General features: G+C 58.3%; 1 protein-coding gene across 4 annotated transcripts in view; it reads left to right on the forward strand.

The window, feature by feature from the left end:
- The window catches only part of Cep131 (centrosomal protein 131), a 28,014-nt gene extending 20,039 nt beyond the window's left edge, over positions 1-7,975 (forward strand). For 3 of the 4 annotated variants that reach the window (XM_023699302.1, XM_023699303.1, XM_023699305.1), the window contains 15 exons: positions 303-485; positions 822-998; positions 1,529-1,657; positions 1,849-1,974; positions 2,757-2,873; positions 3,643-3,745; positions 4,513-4,714; positions 5,208-5,315; positions 5,407-5,503; positions 5,733-5,807; positions 6,373-6,515; positions 6,655-6,832; positions 6,912-7,075; positions 7,569-7,629; positions 7,707-7,975. In XM_023699302.1, the coding sequence (XP_023555070.1) occupies positions 303-485; positions 822-998; positions 1,529-1,657; positions 1,849-1,974; positions 2,757-2,873; positions 3,643-3,745; positions 4,513-4,714; positions 5,208-5,315; positions 5,407-5,503; positions 5,733-5,807; positions 6,373-6,515; positions 6,655-6,832; positions 6,912-7,075; positions 7,569-7,629; positions 7,707-7,781 (1,938 nt within the window). In that variant the 3' untranslated portion in view covers positions 7,782-7,975. The remainder of the gene's footprint in view (positions 1-302; positions 486-821; positions 999-1,528; positions 1,658-1,848; positions 1,975-2,756; positions 2,874-3,642; positions 3,746-4,512; positions 4,715-5,207; positions 5,316-5,406; positions 5,504-5,732; positions 5,808-6,372; positions 6,516-6,654; positions 6,833-6,911; positions 7,076-7,568; positions 7,630-7,706) is intronic. The other variant, XM_023699304.1, reaches the window with a different exon arrangement.
- Positions 7,976-16,134: the final 8,159 nt, after the last annotated feature.

Below are 16,134 nucleotides of genomic sequence, written 5' to 3' on the forward strand. Positions count from 1 at the left end.
CTCACTGGGGCATGGTCTCCTGGAACTGCTCTGAACTTTGGTTGGATTTTCACATTTGCCCTGGGTAGGGTCCTGTATTTCCATCCACAGAAGAAGAGCTAGAAACTCAGACTAGGGGACAGCAAGGCCACCAGGCTGCCCAGTGAGAGGCCCAGTAGCTGAGCCTGTTTTCCCAGAAAAGGGCCCTTGAGACATGTTCCCAGGTGGAACGGGGCAGGGAGCATGCTGCTGGGTTGGGCTGAGATGTGAAATCTTAGCCACTAGGTCCAGCTGGGTTCTCATTCTCTGCTTGTCTGCTGTAGGCTGTCCACTCTCAGGATCTGGCCAGTGAAGATGTGGAGACAGTGGCCCTTGTTAGGAACAGGGCCAAGTCCAGGGCGACCCTGGATCAGCTGTTGGACTCACTACGATTGCTAGAGGAGGAGCCAGAGCCACTGCCCCGCCCCAGGGCCTATCAGAAGGACAAATATGCCTGGATTGATGAGGTGACTAGCCCACATGCCCACTCACCTCAGCCCAGGCTCTGTTGCCGTCCACACAGATCATGAGGTCACTACAGGGGTCATTTGCCACTTAACAAGGCATAGAGAAGTCCTGGTTGAGCCCTGCTGTCCCTTCCTATCTGTGGCCTCCTGGCAGTTGAGGTACACAGTAACCCACAGGGCGGGTGCCCTCTCTGCCAGTGTTGTGCCCCAAGACTGGGGCAACTGGAGAGGCCCTTTCCCCCAGACCCAGGCCTGGCTGCCTCTCAACTCTCCCCCTCCTGCCCTTCCTGGCAGAACTCTCTGGCTACCCAAACAGCTAGATTCCCAACCCCACAGGAAGATGACACCAGCTCCCTGACAGCTGACAACCTGGAGAAATTTGGGAAACTCAGTGCACCCCCTGGGCCCCCTGAGGACGGAACACTCCTCTCAGAGGCCAAGCTGCAGAGCATCATGAGCTTCCTAGACGAGATGGAGAAGTCAGAGCAGAGCCGGCTGGGCCCTCAGAGGGAGGTGGGCACTCACTAGTTGCTCCCTCGTCCCCCTGCAGGAGGCCATCACTAGGCAGCGTCCCCCTGGGCCCCCAGTGGGAGCTGGCCATTCACCAGGGCCACACACAGAAGCCCCAGACCCTCAGGGCCTGGGCTCTGAGAAGGGGTAGAGGCTGGCAGGGAAGAGTCCTCTTGGGATGGGTCCCCTTTGGCACCCCTGGGCCCTGATGTCTCCTGGGCTGTGTCAGCCCTGGATGACAAGCAGTGGCCAGCTGCATGGAGCAGGAATGGGTTTACTATTTACAGGCAGAAAGGTCAGGAGATGTGACCTTTTTAGTGGTTGATCGCTCCCCTGGGTAATGAAAGCAGCCTCTGTGCAGTGGTATTGTCACCCTGTCCTTCACTCTGACTGGCTGGTCCTTCTGAGGGGAAGCAAAGGTTCCCCACAGAGGATGGGGCAGACAGGGCGTCACACCATGTCCCTGGCCACCCCAGCCACCCGCCAGATGGGTAGTAGGCAACGGGCTGCCTGCCTGACGCTCAGACATGTAGCAGAGGCAGGTGCCCGAGGCAGGGCGAGGCCATCCGGAGCTGGTGTCCAGGGGGAATGCGTCCGTGATGCGGCTGAAGCTGGAAGTGGAGGAGAAGAAGCAAGCCATGGTGCTGCTGCAGAAAGCACTGGTAGGGCCGTGGGTGCCACTGTCCCAGGGGGAGCCTGGCCTCTGCCAGCACCTTGCCTCAGAAGCCAGGGCTGCTGCATTTTTCCAGAGGCCCTGTCTTGCCTTCTCCCCTGCATGGATATCAGTACCTAGCCCTGACTCTGTGGAGACCTGGTGCCAGCTCTTCCCTCCCTCCCTTCTGTACCCCCACAGGCACAGCAGCGTGACCTCACTGTCAGACGGGTCAAGGAAACGGAGAAGGAGCTGAGCCGGCAGCTGCGGCAGCAGAAGGAGCACTATGAGGCCACCATCCAGCGGCATCTGACCTTCATTGACCAGGTGACATTGCCCCACAGCTGAGTATGGGATTTGGGTCCGAGGGACAGGATTGGGTCCCAGACAGGGTCTCCTATGTTTGTCCCTGTCCCTCTATCAAACAGTGCCAGCCAGAGGTCACTCACGTCTTGCCCTCCTTCGAGCTGGGCACAGTGGGCCGCAGGAGCATTGGGCAGGGGAGAGCGAGCAGGTCCCTGAGAGGGACTTGGCAGCTCTGGAGCTGGCTGGCTAGTGGGAGGCACCCTGGACGCACATTTCAGACGTTTACTATGCTGTCTCAGGGGCAGTGCAGGAGGCCACGCCTGGGCTGAAGGGGCTGCTGGGCTGCTGCGCTGCTTGGTCACTGCCCGCTGGCTCCTGTTCTGGAGAGGACTCCAGGCCTGGGGTCTGGGAGGAGGCAGTGCCCCAGTGACTGCTGCTCAGTGCTCATCTGAGCCGTCTAACTCTGGAGTCTGATGTGGGCCCCTGGTGGGTGGTTCCTAGAGCTTCACAGGTGCTTCCTGGTAGGCATGGAGCAGGTGGTAGGTGCCGCAGTGCTCCTCATCCTAGGAAGATTCTGGTTGTGGTCACGGCAGGGCCTAGCCTCCCGACCCCACTGGGACTTCTCTGGCATCTGCTCCATTCTCTGGGTTGAGACTAGGCATCAGTGGAGCCCTGTGTCATATGCACATGCAGTGCTCCCACTGACCCCAGGGTCCAGTCATAGCAAGAGGAAGGGGGTGGCCCCAGGGAGCACCCCCTGGGGTGGGCTCTTAACACAGCCTTATCTCCTCACCTTGTCACAGCTGATCGAAGACAAGAAGGTTCTGAATGAGAAGTGTGAGGCACTGGTGGCGGAACTGAAGCAGGGGGACCAGCGGTGTCGGGAGCGCCTGGCCCAGATGCAGGAGCAGCATGAGCTGGTGTGACCCCCATCCTACTGTGAGCCGGGCTGGTCCTCATCCTTGTGCCGCCAGGCAGGGCGCTTTAGAATGGAGTAGGATACCAAGGAGGCGTATCACTCCCACGTCAGGATGTTGGGGCCCTGCGGGTGGTAGACAGCAGATTCTGGGGCTATCACAGCAGCAGTCTAGGAACATGGGCTGAGGGGGCCAGATGGGGAGCTGTTCCCCAGTACTCATCCCCAGTTCCTCTCCTTCCCCTTGAGCTGTTCTCACTGTGCAGGAGAGCTAGGCCTTGAGGAGTCCTGTGTGAAGACACTTGCCTGCCTGGCCCTTCTCATAAGGCAGTGGGCTGTGGACCCTGGAGTCCAAGTCTGCTCCAACCAGCATGGGTCCCCAGGCAGTGGGACCTGCTAATTTTCCCTACTGTGTCAGCCTGGCTGGCGCAGCTTCCCATAGGCCCACCCCAGACCTGTGCCCAGATTGGGAGTGATACTGGAATTCTAAAAGGTCCTGGTGTCCATAGCTGGCACCCAGGGTTGAGGACTCCCAGCCACAAGCAGAACTTTGGCTCTGGGCAAGTCCCAGAGTGTCTGTGGCGGGGCTTCTGCAGGCTGCTGACCGTCCCTCTTGCCTCTCAAGTATGGTAGCAGAGGCCCCCAGCCTCCAGCCTAGCTTGTCCCTTTGGGAAGACAGAGGAGCTCCGTGGTATGCAAACCCAGGACATGACAAAGGGCAGGGTGTGTTGTTTGCATCTGTTCTTTTCAACTTCCTGTGTTCCCACTCCTAGGAGATTAAGAAACTCAAAGAACTTATGAGTGCCACTGAGAAAGTCCGCCGGGAAAAGTGGATCAATGAGAAGACCAAAAAGATCAAGGAGATCACTGTCAGAGGTGTGGTCCCTGAAAGACTGAGGTCACTGTCAGAGTCGGGGCTACTTGGGGGAGGGGACCAAGGAGGTCATCATCAGAGCTGGGACCACCATCAGAGGTGGGTGCTACTGGGGGACCCTGGAGAGTGAGCAGTGGCTTCCATTGCATGTTTAGCAGAAGACCTTCCTTGGAGAGGCAGCAACATTAGAGATAGTAGCTGTCCTGGAACAGGAGACGGCAGGGCCCACACCAGCCTGTGCCAGCCTTGGCCAGAGAGGCCTGCACTGGGAGCAGCATCTCCCCACGGGCTGAGCTTGGAGAAATCAGGGTTAATAAGCAATTGGCATGCAGGACACGCTGCAAGGGCAGGGAAGAGGTGGCTGAGGAGATCTGGGCTCTTGGGATTGGTGTCTGAAGGAGCTGTGCATGCTTCAGTGGTGTGCAAGACTCCTCTGGCCTGGCGTCTTGTACCAGAGCCTTGGGTACCCTCACGGGGATGCCCAGTGGTTGGAGCACAGGGTTTGGGTGGGGGTGTGCTTACCATAGGTTGGGAGAGATGTGGTGGGAGGGGTGTGTGGTGGCTCCAGCTGCAGAACTCACCAGGGCTCCCAGGCTCTTCCCCCACCTGGGCACTTCCACTCAGCTCTGCTTCTGCAGGGCCCTGAGTGGCCGTGGTGGGCTGCGTCCTTTCAGTGGGAGGTGGGGTCCTATCAAAGGATGGGGTCCCCCATTTCCTTGTTCCAGTGATGGGACCCCCCTCCTCCTCTGCAGCTGGTCACCCTTCTTAGGTCTAGAGCCCGAGATCCAGAAGCTCATCGCCAAGCACAAGCAGGAAGTCCGGAGGCTCAGGGACCTGCATGAAGCAGAGCTGCTGCAGCGTGAGGAGCAGGCTGCACAGCGCTACCTGCGCCAGGCTGAGGAGCTGCGGGAGAATGTGGAGCGGGAGAAGGAGGCACTGGGCCAGCAGGAACGCGAGCGTGCCCGGCAGCGGTGGGTGTCCCTGTGTGGGACCTTCAGCCTAAGGCTTGGGCCCACTGCATTTCTGAACTGTGTGGGCTCCAGAAATGGTGTAGGAGCTGTGCTCCCAGAGCAGCACTCTTGCCTCCCACAGCGACAGTTAGTGGGCTGCACTGGGCTGAGTGTCCGTCCCCCAGCCACTGGCCAGGTGCAGTGAGGGGTTCCTGTGAGAGATTGGGTTTGTAGTTCTCATGAGATGTCCAGACATTCATAGTGGCCCCAGAGCCTCCAACCCTTGGGCACATAGCTTCTCAGCACTTCTGGTGCCGAGGGCCACCTCTTTCATCCATCCCTCAGCTCCAGAGTGGGCAGTTAATCCAACGCGTATGTAAGGTGTGACCAGTTGTGTCTGCAGACTCTGGACCTGGTGAGCCAGGACCATGGCCAGGGATGGTCCATGTCTGTAGGTATCAGTGGCCTGGGGCTCTTGGCCATGCCTGCATGAACCAGTCCCACCATCCCGCAGGTTTGAGCAGCACCTGGAGCAGGAACAGCGGGCCTTGGAGCAGCAGCGACGGCGGCTGTACAGTGAGGTGGCTGAAGAGAGGGAGCGGCTGGGCCAGCAAGCAGCCAGGTGCATAGAGGGCACAGCCCCTTCACATAGGGACCCCTTGCTTGGCCCCTTCCAAGGCCCTTTGCCCTCTGACCCCACACCCTTCCTCCAGGCAGCGGGCAGAGCTGGAGGAGAGCAGCTCAGCGCTGACCAGAGCCCTGAGGGCCGAGTTTGAGAAGGGCAGGGAGGAGCAAGAGCAGCGGCACCAGGTCTTCTCTCCCTGTCCCCCTTGGAGCACTGTGCCCAGCCTGGGATCCAGTAGGGCAGCGTCTCTGTTGCTTAACTCTGCAGGCTGCTGGCCCTGGGTGGGGCCCTGTGGGTGTTCAGGGCCCTGAACAGGTTGGGCCCTGGGCAGGGTTGTGGCTGGGGCAGAGGGCACGGCTGTGAACCAACTAGGCCACAAGGTGGTTGCCATGGCTTGTCCCTATCCTTGACCAGATGGAGCTGAAGGCCCTGAAGGACCAGCTGGAGTTGGAGCGACAAGCATGGGTTGCCAGCTGTGCCAAGAAGGAGGTGGGCCTGGGTGGGGTGGGGGGGTTGCTTCTCAGGTCGCATGGCTGTTTTAGGGCTGAGGCTGATCCTGAGCTTTTGTGCTACTGTCCCAGTTCTTACCTGGCTCCAGGAAGGTTAAGGAGTTGGGAAGGAGACAGAAAGCACCTGGATGGGGCTGGGCTGAGGGAACCAGGATTGTGGCCCTTGTCCCCAGGAGTCAACCCACCTGTGGCCTTGCACCAGCTGGCCCCAGCCCTCTAAGGGGCTGCTGCTTTGGTCTCCTGTGTTTCCTGGAGGATTTCTAGCTGCTTCCTTGAGCTAGCCCCATTCACACTCTTACTAGCTGAGGGGCTGCCCTGCCAGTGTCTGCCTCTTTTCCAGGCCCTTCTTGTCCCATGTCCACACTAGGTCCTATTCAGGACAACCCCCCTCCTCCCAAGGCAGGGCCAGGCCCCTTTGTTCCCTTGAATCTGTGTATCTCTTGTGGTTCAGAGCAGGGGAGCCGTGTGTGGCAGTCCCTGCCTTTCCCTCCCCTGTCCCCTGCCCTCTTGATAGCAGTTCCTGAGCCAGCCATGTGTCCCTGCAGGAGGCATGGCTCCTGAACCGGGAACGAGAGCTGAAAGAGGAAATCCGGAAGGGACGGGACCAGGAGATTGAGCTGGTTATCCACCGGTTGGAAGCTGACATGACACTGGCCAAGGAGGAGACAGAGAGGGCAGCTGAAAGCCGGTGAGGCCCTGCCTGCCATGAGCCTGTGAGCTGGGGCTGCCTTGGGTGGCCAAGGCCAGGGGAGGTCCAGGGGCTGAGATGTGGAGAGCAGTGGATTATTTAGGTCCCCTGCCACCTTGCCCCTCTGCCCACTTGCCAGCGTCAAGCGTGTGCGCGACAAGTACGAGACCGAGCTCTCGGAACTGGAGCAGTCAGAACGGAAGCTTCAGGAGCGGTGCACAGAGCTGAAGGGGCGTCTGGGGGAGGCAGAGGGGGAGAAGGAGCGTCTGCAGGCCCTGGTGCGGCAGAAGGAGAAGGAGCTGGAGGATGTGCGGGCAGTGAGTGTCCCCAGCCCTCTCCTGCATACACAGCCCTCCAGCCCCACTGCCAGCCTCCCACTGCCTGTCCTGTCCCCAGGTGAATGCACAGCTGTCTGGTGAGCGCAGCAGTGTGACCCAGATGGTCCGCCAGGAGTTTGCTGACCGGCTGGCTGCATCTGAGGAGGAGAATCGACAGGTCAAGGCCAAGCTGGCAGAGTTGCAGGCTCGCCAGCAGCTGGAGCTGGATGAGGTGCACCGCAGGTGGGCAGCTGGGATGGCAGGGGCTGAATGGGGGGTAGGATAGGCAGGGGAGCAGGCAGGCCCCCCACAATGCCAAGCCAGAGGGACAGCCAAAGAGGGCAATTGGGTTGGCATTTGGGTCAGATGCCTTCTTTGCTTATGTGGCCCCAGCTCCAGGGAGCAGCCCAGAGGCCCCAAGGGGGAGGCCCAGGAGGGGCAGACCTTGTGTGAAGGGGCAAGCACAGGGAAGGTAGCAGTGTGCCCCCAGGGTCCCCTTAGCCTCCCTGTCTCCTGCACAGGCCTGATAGGGGGCATGGAGACTTCATGCCTATCTCAGCAGAGGCCCCATCCCGAGCCACTCCAGGACCCCCACTTTTGGTTCTAATTCCCACGGAGGCCTCTTTTGTGGCCCAGGGGCTGGTTTTGGGGGCTGTGGTCAGCAGGGACCATGGCAGGAGGCTGATACGCAGTCGAGGGTGAGTACTACAGGGGCACTCATTGTACTGTGCCATAGGGTGAAGACTGCCCTGGCCAAGAAGGAAGAAGCCGTGAACAGCCTCCGGAGGCAGCATGAGGTGGGTCCCTGAGAGGCCCTTTGTCACCCTGCATTGTCCCTGCGGTGGGCCCCACACCTGACCCTGGTGCATTACAGGCCGCGGTGAGGCGGGCTGACCACCTGGAGGAGCTACTGGAGCAGCACAGGCAGCCACCTCTGAGTGCCAAGTGATGCCACTTGTGGGACAGAGGACAAGCCAATGCGGGTGCTGGGCCCTGTGACTGGGGGTCCCAGGTTGTGCCCACTACAGCACCGTGCTGCACTAGGGGGGGCAAGCCCTGGGTGAGCCCATCATTGCCCATTCTTCCTCAGGATGCCTATAGTCAGAGTGTTTGCAGCCATGTTTTACAGTAAAAGAGGAGTGGTTTTTAGTGTTTCGTGCAGCTTGCCTTTCTCTTGTGGGCTAGGATGGGAGTGTGGCCAGGCGTGGGAACCGTGGTCACAGAGCTGGCTCCTGTCCCTCCCTGCTCTCTTCCCCCTTCTCTCACAGCTCCCCCTTCCAGTGCCCTGCCTTGCCCTGTGGCCCTAAGCCTCTGGTCCAGCCTGAGCACAGAGTACCCTTTGTCCCCGGCCTGGCTGGGTGGGAACTCTCAGATCTCACCCCCTGGAAGGAGCGTTTCCCCACCCCCTCACCGTTGAGGTGTAGCAGCCTGGAGCCCTCCAGAAAGGCAGACTGGGCAGGCTGCTGTGAGTTGAGCAGCACCAGTCCATCCTCAAGCACAGAGTAGCTCCTCTGCATGTGGCAGTGCCACTGCAGAGCCAGCTGAGCACCCTGTGCCTGGCTGGGTGGGCCCTTGGCAGGCAGAAGTGAGGGCTGCAGCTCACGCGGACAGAGGTGGAAATGAGGGAGGGGACTACCAGGAAGGCCTCATCATCCCAGGACCAGGCTTTGGGTCAGCTGCGATGCCGCTGACCCACCCCAGCCTCCATCGGGGAGACCCATCGTCCTGGACCTCTGTGGCCTCACTGCAGCAGGGTGCCCAGGATCCCGGGAAGACCCCTGTAGCTCGCAGGTGACCCCTGCTGCTGGTGACGTCTGGCCCTGCTGCAAGGGCCTGCTCTGAAGTCTTCCTCACCTGTGGCTCCGCCCAGACCCTGGCTGGTCACTCCTGGACATGGAGCCATCTCCTCTTTCTTGTCCCCAGAGAAGAGCTGGCATGGTTCCTGATCACAGGCTGGGTTCTGGTGTGCAGAGACTGCAAACGATAGAGTGTCCCTCCGTGGCAGGGGGTACAGGGTGCAGGGCCACCAGCTTCCATCCCCAAGTTCTGAGTGCATAGCCCAAGTCAAAAGGGAATTCAGACAGTGCAAACTGCACGAGGCCTGTGCACATAGGCCAAGGGCAGAAATGGAGGCTTGGCTGGAAGAGGCAGCACCAGGGTCTGTCACAAGAGCACACACAGGTCAGCAGAACCTCAACCTCCTACGCCTCTCGTCCCAGCTACCACCTCTGCTCTGGGCCAGCTTTGCCCTGAGCCCTTCCCCACCTGCCTGCAGCCTGCCCCCCTCTGCCAGAGGTTCTGAAGGGAAGCCCTGGATGCAAGAGTGAGTGCCACGGGGGGCATGGCCTCTGAGGGGAGCTGCAGTCTGTCAGGCTCTGGGTCTGGCCCGGTGCCTCCAGCTGCAGCTATAGCCCGAGAGGACCAGGTCCACAGTGGTGAGGGGACCAAACTGGGGGACTGGCTTGCTTTTCTGGTACAACTGCATACTGCAGCAAAAAATCCCTGATGTTAGACATTGCTGGGGGAAGTGACTCTTGATTGCTAAACTAGGGATTTTTGCAGGTAAGGTATTGAGCAGATGGGAGCAAAAGGTGACCTCTGCAGACAGGCAAAGGCAGCTACATCCCTGGCCCTCTGCTTTCTGATGATGACAGGACCAGGCAAAGCTAGTGGGGGCTGGCCCTGGGCTCTGGAGTAGTTGTTAGAAAGCCCAGGTCATAATGCGATGCCTCGGCCTTCCAGCCCCTTCTGCTGCAGGTACTTCGAGTGTCTGATGGATGAGAAGACAGGGTAGGGGGAGGCAGGACTGGGCGTCACCTGGCAGGACACACACCTGGGACTCTCCATCTTTGCCACCTCAGGAGCTAGGTTGCCTCCCCCAGTTCCGTTCCCCTCCCAACCATGGGGGATGGGAAGGGCAGGGGGAGAGGGAACAAAAAGCAGGGCACTTAATGTTTCAGAATTCCTGCCTTTTATTTCCTTCCTTCTCTTTTCTGTGAGTCTAACTTGTTCTTTTTCTAACTTCTTGAGAAGGATACTTATTTATGGATCGTTGATTGCCAGCCCTTTTGCCTTTCAATAATTGGGGCTGCCAATACAAGGATTGGTGTGTTGTATTTTCCTTATCCTTAGGTCCAAAATATTTTCTAATTTCCATAGTGCTTTCTTTGAACCATGGTTTGTTCAGATTGCACTGCTTTTCTTCATCTTTGATTTCTGGCTTACCTTCCCTGGGGTCGTGGGATATGTTCCATGTTATTTCAGTTCTTCGACTTGATGGAGACTTGTGTTATGACCCCACATTTGGGCAATTTTGGTTAATAGTACACCTGTGTATTTTAAGAGACTGGTCTGCAGTTGTCAGATGCAGGGTGGTATGTGTACCACAGAAGTCCTGGGAATTCACTGTTTCCTGGCTGCTGCAGCCGTACTGACTTCTTTGCTACGTGCTCTACAGCACCGAAGACAGGAAGGCTGAAATCCCCTGCTGCATTTGTGCATCGTCTCTTGCTTGCTGTGCTTTGCTCATGTTTGCTTTCTGCATCTTGAAGCTGTATTGTTAGAGGTACACCCATTAGGGCAATGCGGACTCCCTGCCAACTGACCCGTAGCATTATGAACCATTCCTCTGACCCTAGAAGTGCTTCTTTGCCTTCACGTTGGCTTTATCTGATAGTAGTTTAGTGGCACCAGCTTTCCGTGTTTAGTACAGGTGGCATGATGTATCTTTGCCTTCCTTTTTATTTCCTGTGGCCCTGTAGTTAAGCACAGCACAACAGCAGCCACGGATAATATGCGAAGCAAGTTGGAGACATCATCTGCTGACCCAGACCTAGGGCGAACAGCAAGAGGAGGGATGGGGGCTGATGTCCCAGGTCTGGGCTGACCATAGATGAGCTCTGGTCTGGGAGGACTGGTTTGGGAGGGCCATTCTGACTCCTTGTGGGTACCCCCACAGAAGCTGCAGCCAGAGCCTCTCCCTGGTGGGTACGAAACACCTGGGAGACCACTGGGCCCAGACTGATCACTGAATACAAAGCGTCTGCCGAGGAGACCGGTGCCACAGTCTCTGCAGGCTTCCCCATCTCTAGAGTCTCAGCACCCCATGCCCTGAGTGTTTTGCCTGCTTATATATTAAAAAAAACCATAATCCATAGTAAATATTATTGGATTAAGGGATGGGATTACTGTAGGGAAAGAGACTATGGGATGCCCAAGGAGGGTAGCGATGCATGAGATTGTGTCGAGATCAACCTCACAGGGTGTGACATCTGGGGAAGATTGAAAGAGCAGAGGGAGTTCATTGGGCAGTGGAGAGCATGCTAGGCTGAGGAACAAGCCGTGCCAAGGCCTGGGGACAGGCATGCCTGGAGGGGGCCACCCACTTCCTGTGAACGGTATCAAGGTGACCCTGCCCTTACAGCTCACCCTGGACAGCAGGACCGTGTCCAGGTGGTACTTACCTGGATACGGACCAGGGAGCCCCCGCATTGAGGGCACAAGGCTGACTCCTGGCCCTCGCGTCTCCTACCAGAAGATCCCGGGACAAGGGAGAGCCATGGAAGTTGAGCATGGGGGGAATCAGGACCAGAAGTAGGAGGAGACAAGATAAGAGTTGCCACCTGCAGTCTCTGGCCCTGGAGAGAGGCTGCGGGGCACCACTCCGCTTGCCCTGGGTACCATGCCCGAGCCATGGCCATACAGCTGCTATGTGAGGCAGGGGGTGTGGGGCTGGGGGGACCAAGCCCAGGGCCATCAGGAAAGGGGCCTTTCAGGGCTCTAGGCCCAGGAGGCACCAGGCTGAGAGGCGGGCTGGGTCCAGGAGGCCCAAGGTGCCACTAATCAGGTGGGGCCCAGGTGTAGGGGGCAATTCTGCATGCCTACCTCCCCCAGCATCCAGTTCCTGCCTGCATACCCCACAAACACAAGACCACCGTGTTCATTCGAAGCTATTTTTCTTCTACTTTCCTGGTAAAAGCAGCGTCTGTCCTCGTGGCCTCCTCTACCCAGGTGACGCCCACCCCAGTACACCCCTTCCCTACCCCAAACAGGTCCAGGGAAAGTCATGCTGTTTCTTCTTTGGAATTTTCTCCTTTTTCGTATGTTCAGAAAACTGGAGCAAGAAACCGATTTCCCATAAATACCTTGTTTTGTGGTTCACCTTCCAGGCTATATAGACCCTTCAACCTAGAGATGAGGAGGATGCCTTTTATGAGGGTCTCAGTCTGGGGACCGCCCCACTCCAGGCCCCTAGTGTGTACAAGAGGGCCAGAGACATTGCTGTTTGCCTTGAACCAGTCCTTCGGCAATAGTGCTAGGCCCCTGCCTGGGGATACAATGACTGAGTCTCTATGGAGACCCTTAGGAATTCCCACCAGACCTTGCTGAGCAGGGGCCTGTGATTGCCCAGCCTTTCTCAGTGTGAAAACAGAGGACAGAGAGGGGTGCTGAGTCCTGAGCAAACCCCCTCTTTTAAGCCTTAGGCCACCCATATGCCAGCCCCAGGAGGTAGAGATGGGGCCTAGACTTGGGGCAAGCTGAGGGCTGGGCAGTTGGGGAGCACACTCGGTGCTGTCCCCTAACTGCAACTGCCCAAGGGCTGTCACCGTGAGGTGGGGATTAGCAGGGTTCCCCGAATCCCAGCGGTGTGCCCCACTTTCATAGTCAATCCATGCATGTCAGCTGTCTGGGTTATGGTCTCAACCTCCTCATTGGTCAGGAGAGTGATAGGGACGCCGATGAGGTGGGTGGACAGGATGTACCTGGGCTGAGAGGCACAAATCAGTCAAGGAGCTGTGCCCAGTGCTTACAGGTGCTCCCTCCCTCCCCTTTACACATGGGGAAACTGAAGCCCAGGAGAGGGTGCCCCCAGCCCTGGGCCCTGGCCCCTGACTCGGGCCAGCTGGGCTGTACCTCCTTCCAGGTAGGCAGTGTGGCAGCTGGCCCCTTCTTCACCCTCCTTGCTTGATCTCATTCGACTCAGTGAAGCCACCCCTGTCCTTGTCTAGGGCCTGGAAGGCCTTGTGGGTGACGCTCTCCAGCTGCTCTGAGGCTGGGAACTTCCACAAGTACTCAGAGAACTTGAGGTAGTTGAGGGCCCCTGAGACCATCCAGGCGCTGGCCACTGCAAGGTTGTATATGTGGTCAGTGTCAGCCTGGGCCTGGGATGGAGCAGCCAGGCCTGCTCTTCCTTCCCCACCCATCATAGGTCCTAGGCTCATCAGTCCTGGGATGCGAAAAGGGCCCAGAGCTGGGCCTGGGCCCAGGAACAGGGCAATCAGTCCTGCCCCCTGTCTGCTGGCCATGGTCATGGTGTCTCATGTCTGAGGGGAGCAGCTCTGTATGTACCCATGGCCAATGGCACCTCTTCATCTGGAGAAGTCCTCATCCATCTAGAGAGCCAGCTTGTAGGGAGCATGCCCTACTCAGCTTTGTACTGTGTCCCCAGGGGAGGCCACAAATCTTGGGGGGGGGAAGGCACAGGCTTAAAAGGGGCAGAAGCTGAGAGGCTTAGCTCGGTACTCAGCTCCAGCCTCTCTGTGTCTCAGTTTTCCCACTGAGAAGGGCAGGATGATTATGGGTCCCTCAGTAGACTCAGAGCCTGTGTATCAGCAGCTCTTGCCAGGGAGACGTAGATGTCACTGATCGCCTGTGTAGGGAGCCTGTGTCCTACCAGGCCTGCCAAGGCCAGCACAGACTCCAGCTGGCTTGGTGGGGCCTGTGACCCACCAGGTTCTCAGGCTGCTCCCCAGGGCAGGTTGGATTCTGGGGCTCATAAAGAAGCCATCTGAGAGGCTGCAGGGCTGGCAGTTGTCTGGGACTCTTTGACCCTCCTAAAAGTTCACAGGGTGGTGGATCCTTCTGGAACATGTGTTTCTGCTGGGGGCTAGGCAGTGGGTGGAGTCACGTCTCCCCTCCTCCTGACAGGACAAAGTGTCAATCCAACTCAGGGAAAGTGGGGAGCACTTCTTCCCTGGGGGTTCCCACTGCTCTGTGACACTGGGGTGAGGGCAAGGAGCTTTGCACCCTTTGTGGCCTGAATCTGGGTCCCCAAAAGTCACCCCAGTGCCCTATAGTGGGGAGGGGAGCAAAGTGGTACCCCTCTGGGTGGGGGAACTGAGACCCACAGGTTAGGCCTTAGCATCTCATTCTCCTCCCCACTACCCTGCTATCTCAAGATCCATTCTGGAAGACAGGACCCTTGGGGTCCTGCCAGGGCACTTGTCACCTGCTGGTACTTTTGGGTAGGGGGTTGGTGCAGGGCCTTGCACATACTAGACAAGCACTCACCATTGAGTTCCTTTCCCAGCCCTTTTTATTTTTCATTAAGTTCTCACCAAGTTGCCCAGGTTGGCCTTGAATTTAGGATTCTCCTGCCACAGCCTCCCAGAGTAGCTTGGATCATAGAAACATGTCACCACACCCATCAAACCTGTCACTTGCTTTATGGAGGACAGCCCTCCAAATTCCAGCCCAAGCCAGGAGTTCACATCCTATTTGCAGTATTGGGTACCACCTTCCCATCCCCTTCCCACTCTATCTAGGCTCCACCCCACAGAGCAGCGCTGAGGTTGGTTGGGGAGTCTAGCTGTTGCCTGCTTACAGCATCTGCATCCAGATATGTGTGTTGGGGGGTGGAGTTTTACTGATTCCCTGAGTGAGGCTGGATGTCCAGCCCAGCGAGGGACTTTCCTGGCTCCTGGGGCTGCTCTCAGCATCTGGAAGGGTCCTACTTCTTTTCTCCCTGCAAAAGCCTCCCTTCCCCTCCCCTCCTCTCCCTTCAACCTCCTACCTCTTTGCCTTCCTTCCACAGCCAGAGCTGGCTGGAGCTTCAAAGCCCACAGCCTCGCCATGTCCTGGGGATCCTTCCCACACCCTAACCACTCCAGACCATCCACATGGCCCCTCCTTGGGGGTCAGGGGCTGCAGCAGCTGTTAGGGGCCACCCAGTTTGACGCAAAGTGAGAAAAATGGCTCAAAGGTGGGATAGGGCAATGGGGCAGTAGGGCCCCACAGGTGGGAGCTTGGCATACCTGCAGAGCCCTTGTGCTAGGAGGCCCTGGACCTACAGCCCTGCCAGCTCCCACCTTGCCTCCAGCTGGTCCCAGGGCCTGAGGATCTGAGCAGCTCTCAGACTTCCTGTACTATCCTAGCTCATGGCCACCCTCAAAGACTCTGTGAACAGGCAGAGGCCCACGCCTGCACATGTGCATATGCCCATGACCCAGACACACACAGCAGCCTTTAGGCCTGGGGAGCCCTTCCCCTTCCTATCTCTCCCCTGTTTCCCTGGGCTCCCGCAGCCCCCAGTACCCTTCATCCTACCTCACTCTGGCTGGCCCAGTGCTCATTCTGTCTATCCCCTCCTGGCAGGGCTTACCTCCACAAGCTCTCCTCGGGCTACTGGAACACGAGGTAGGCTAGCTATCGCATGGCTGCAGTGGTTCGGGTTTTATATCTGTGGCTGCTCTACCTATTTACTTCTTGAGGCTGCAGCTGTCCCCCACTCTCCTCCTGGGCACTCCAGCCTGGCACCAGTGACCCCCAAGGGGCTCACTTGGTATGTCTACCTTGAGCTAGGCAGAGTGACCCACAGCAGCCACAGCACCAGGCCTTGGCTGGGGGCAGGGAGGAGCACACAGAACTAGGGAGAGGGAGAGTAAGGGAGGGCTGCCTGACCTGTGACCTTGCTCAAGGTTACAGGGCCAGAAGCCAAACCTGGGCCTCCAGCTGCAGCCCTACAGTATCATGCAGGACATGCACTGGGCGGGAAATGGCTGCAGGGGTAGCCCAGGGTAGCGCTCGGGGGACCCTTGAGAGGTGGGTGCTATGGCAGGGTGGGAACTGGACCTGGAGGAGGCACATGGCTTAGCCAAACCTGTAGCTGATGGGCTCCCAGAGAGGCTCCTGTGGAGATGAAGGTTATCCACACCACAGATGCCTTCCAGGTCACCCTGTGTCCTCCTAGCAAGGGATAAGGGAGGGCGGGAGTGGTCCCTGTTGGCTCAGGACACCAGGTATATCATCACTTCTGCCTGGGACAAGTGGCTTTACCTTTCATGGTGCCAAGAGCTTTCCCAGCCTCAGTGGGATGGTCACACCAGGGACAGAAGCCTGAGAAGGGGCCTGGAATGGGTCTGCCAGCTGCTGGAGGGACGTGGTTTTCTGGCAGAAGCCCGCTGGGCTGTCACAGTGACTGGTCCTGGTGGAAGTGTGCTGGTTTTGTCCTAATGAAGGTCATGTTTTTTATATGTGACCAGTGAGAGTGACCATGGTGGATTAGGCCCTGGCTGATGCCACAC

This window comes from Octodon degus, unplaced genomic scaffold, assembly GCF_000260255.1.
Source record: "Octodon degus isolate 3935 unplaced genomic scaffold, OctDeg1.0 scaffold00112, whole genome shotgun sequence".
NCBI classification, from domain to species: Eukaryota; Metazoa; Chordata; class Mammalia; order Rodentia; family Octodontidae; genus Octodon; species Octodon degus.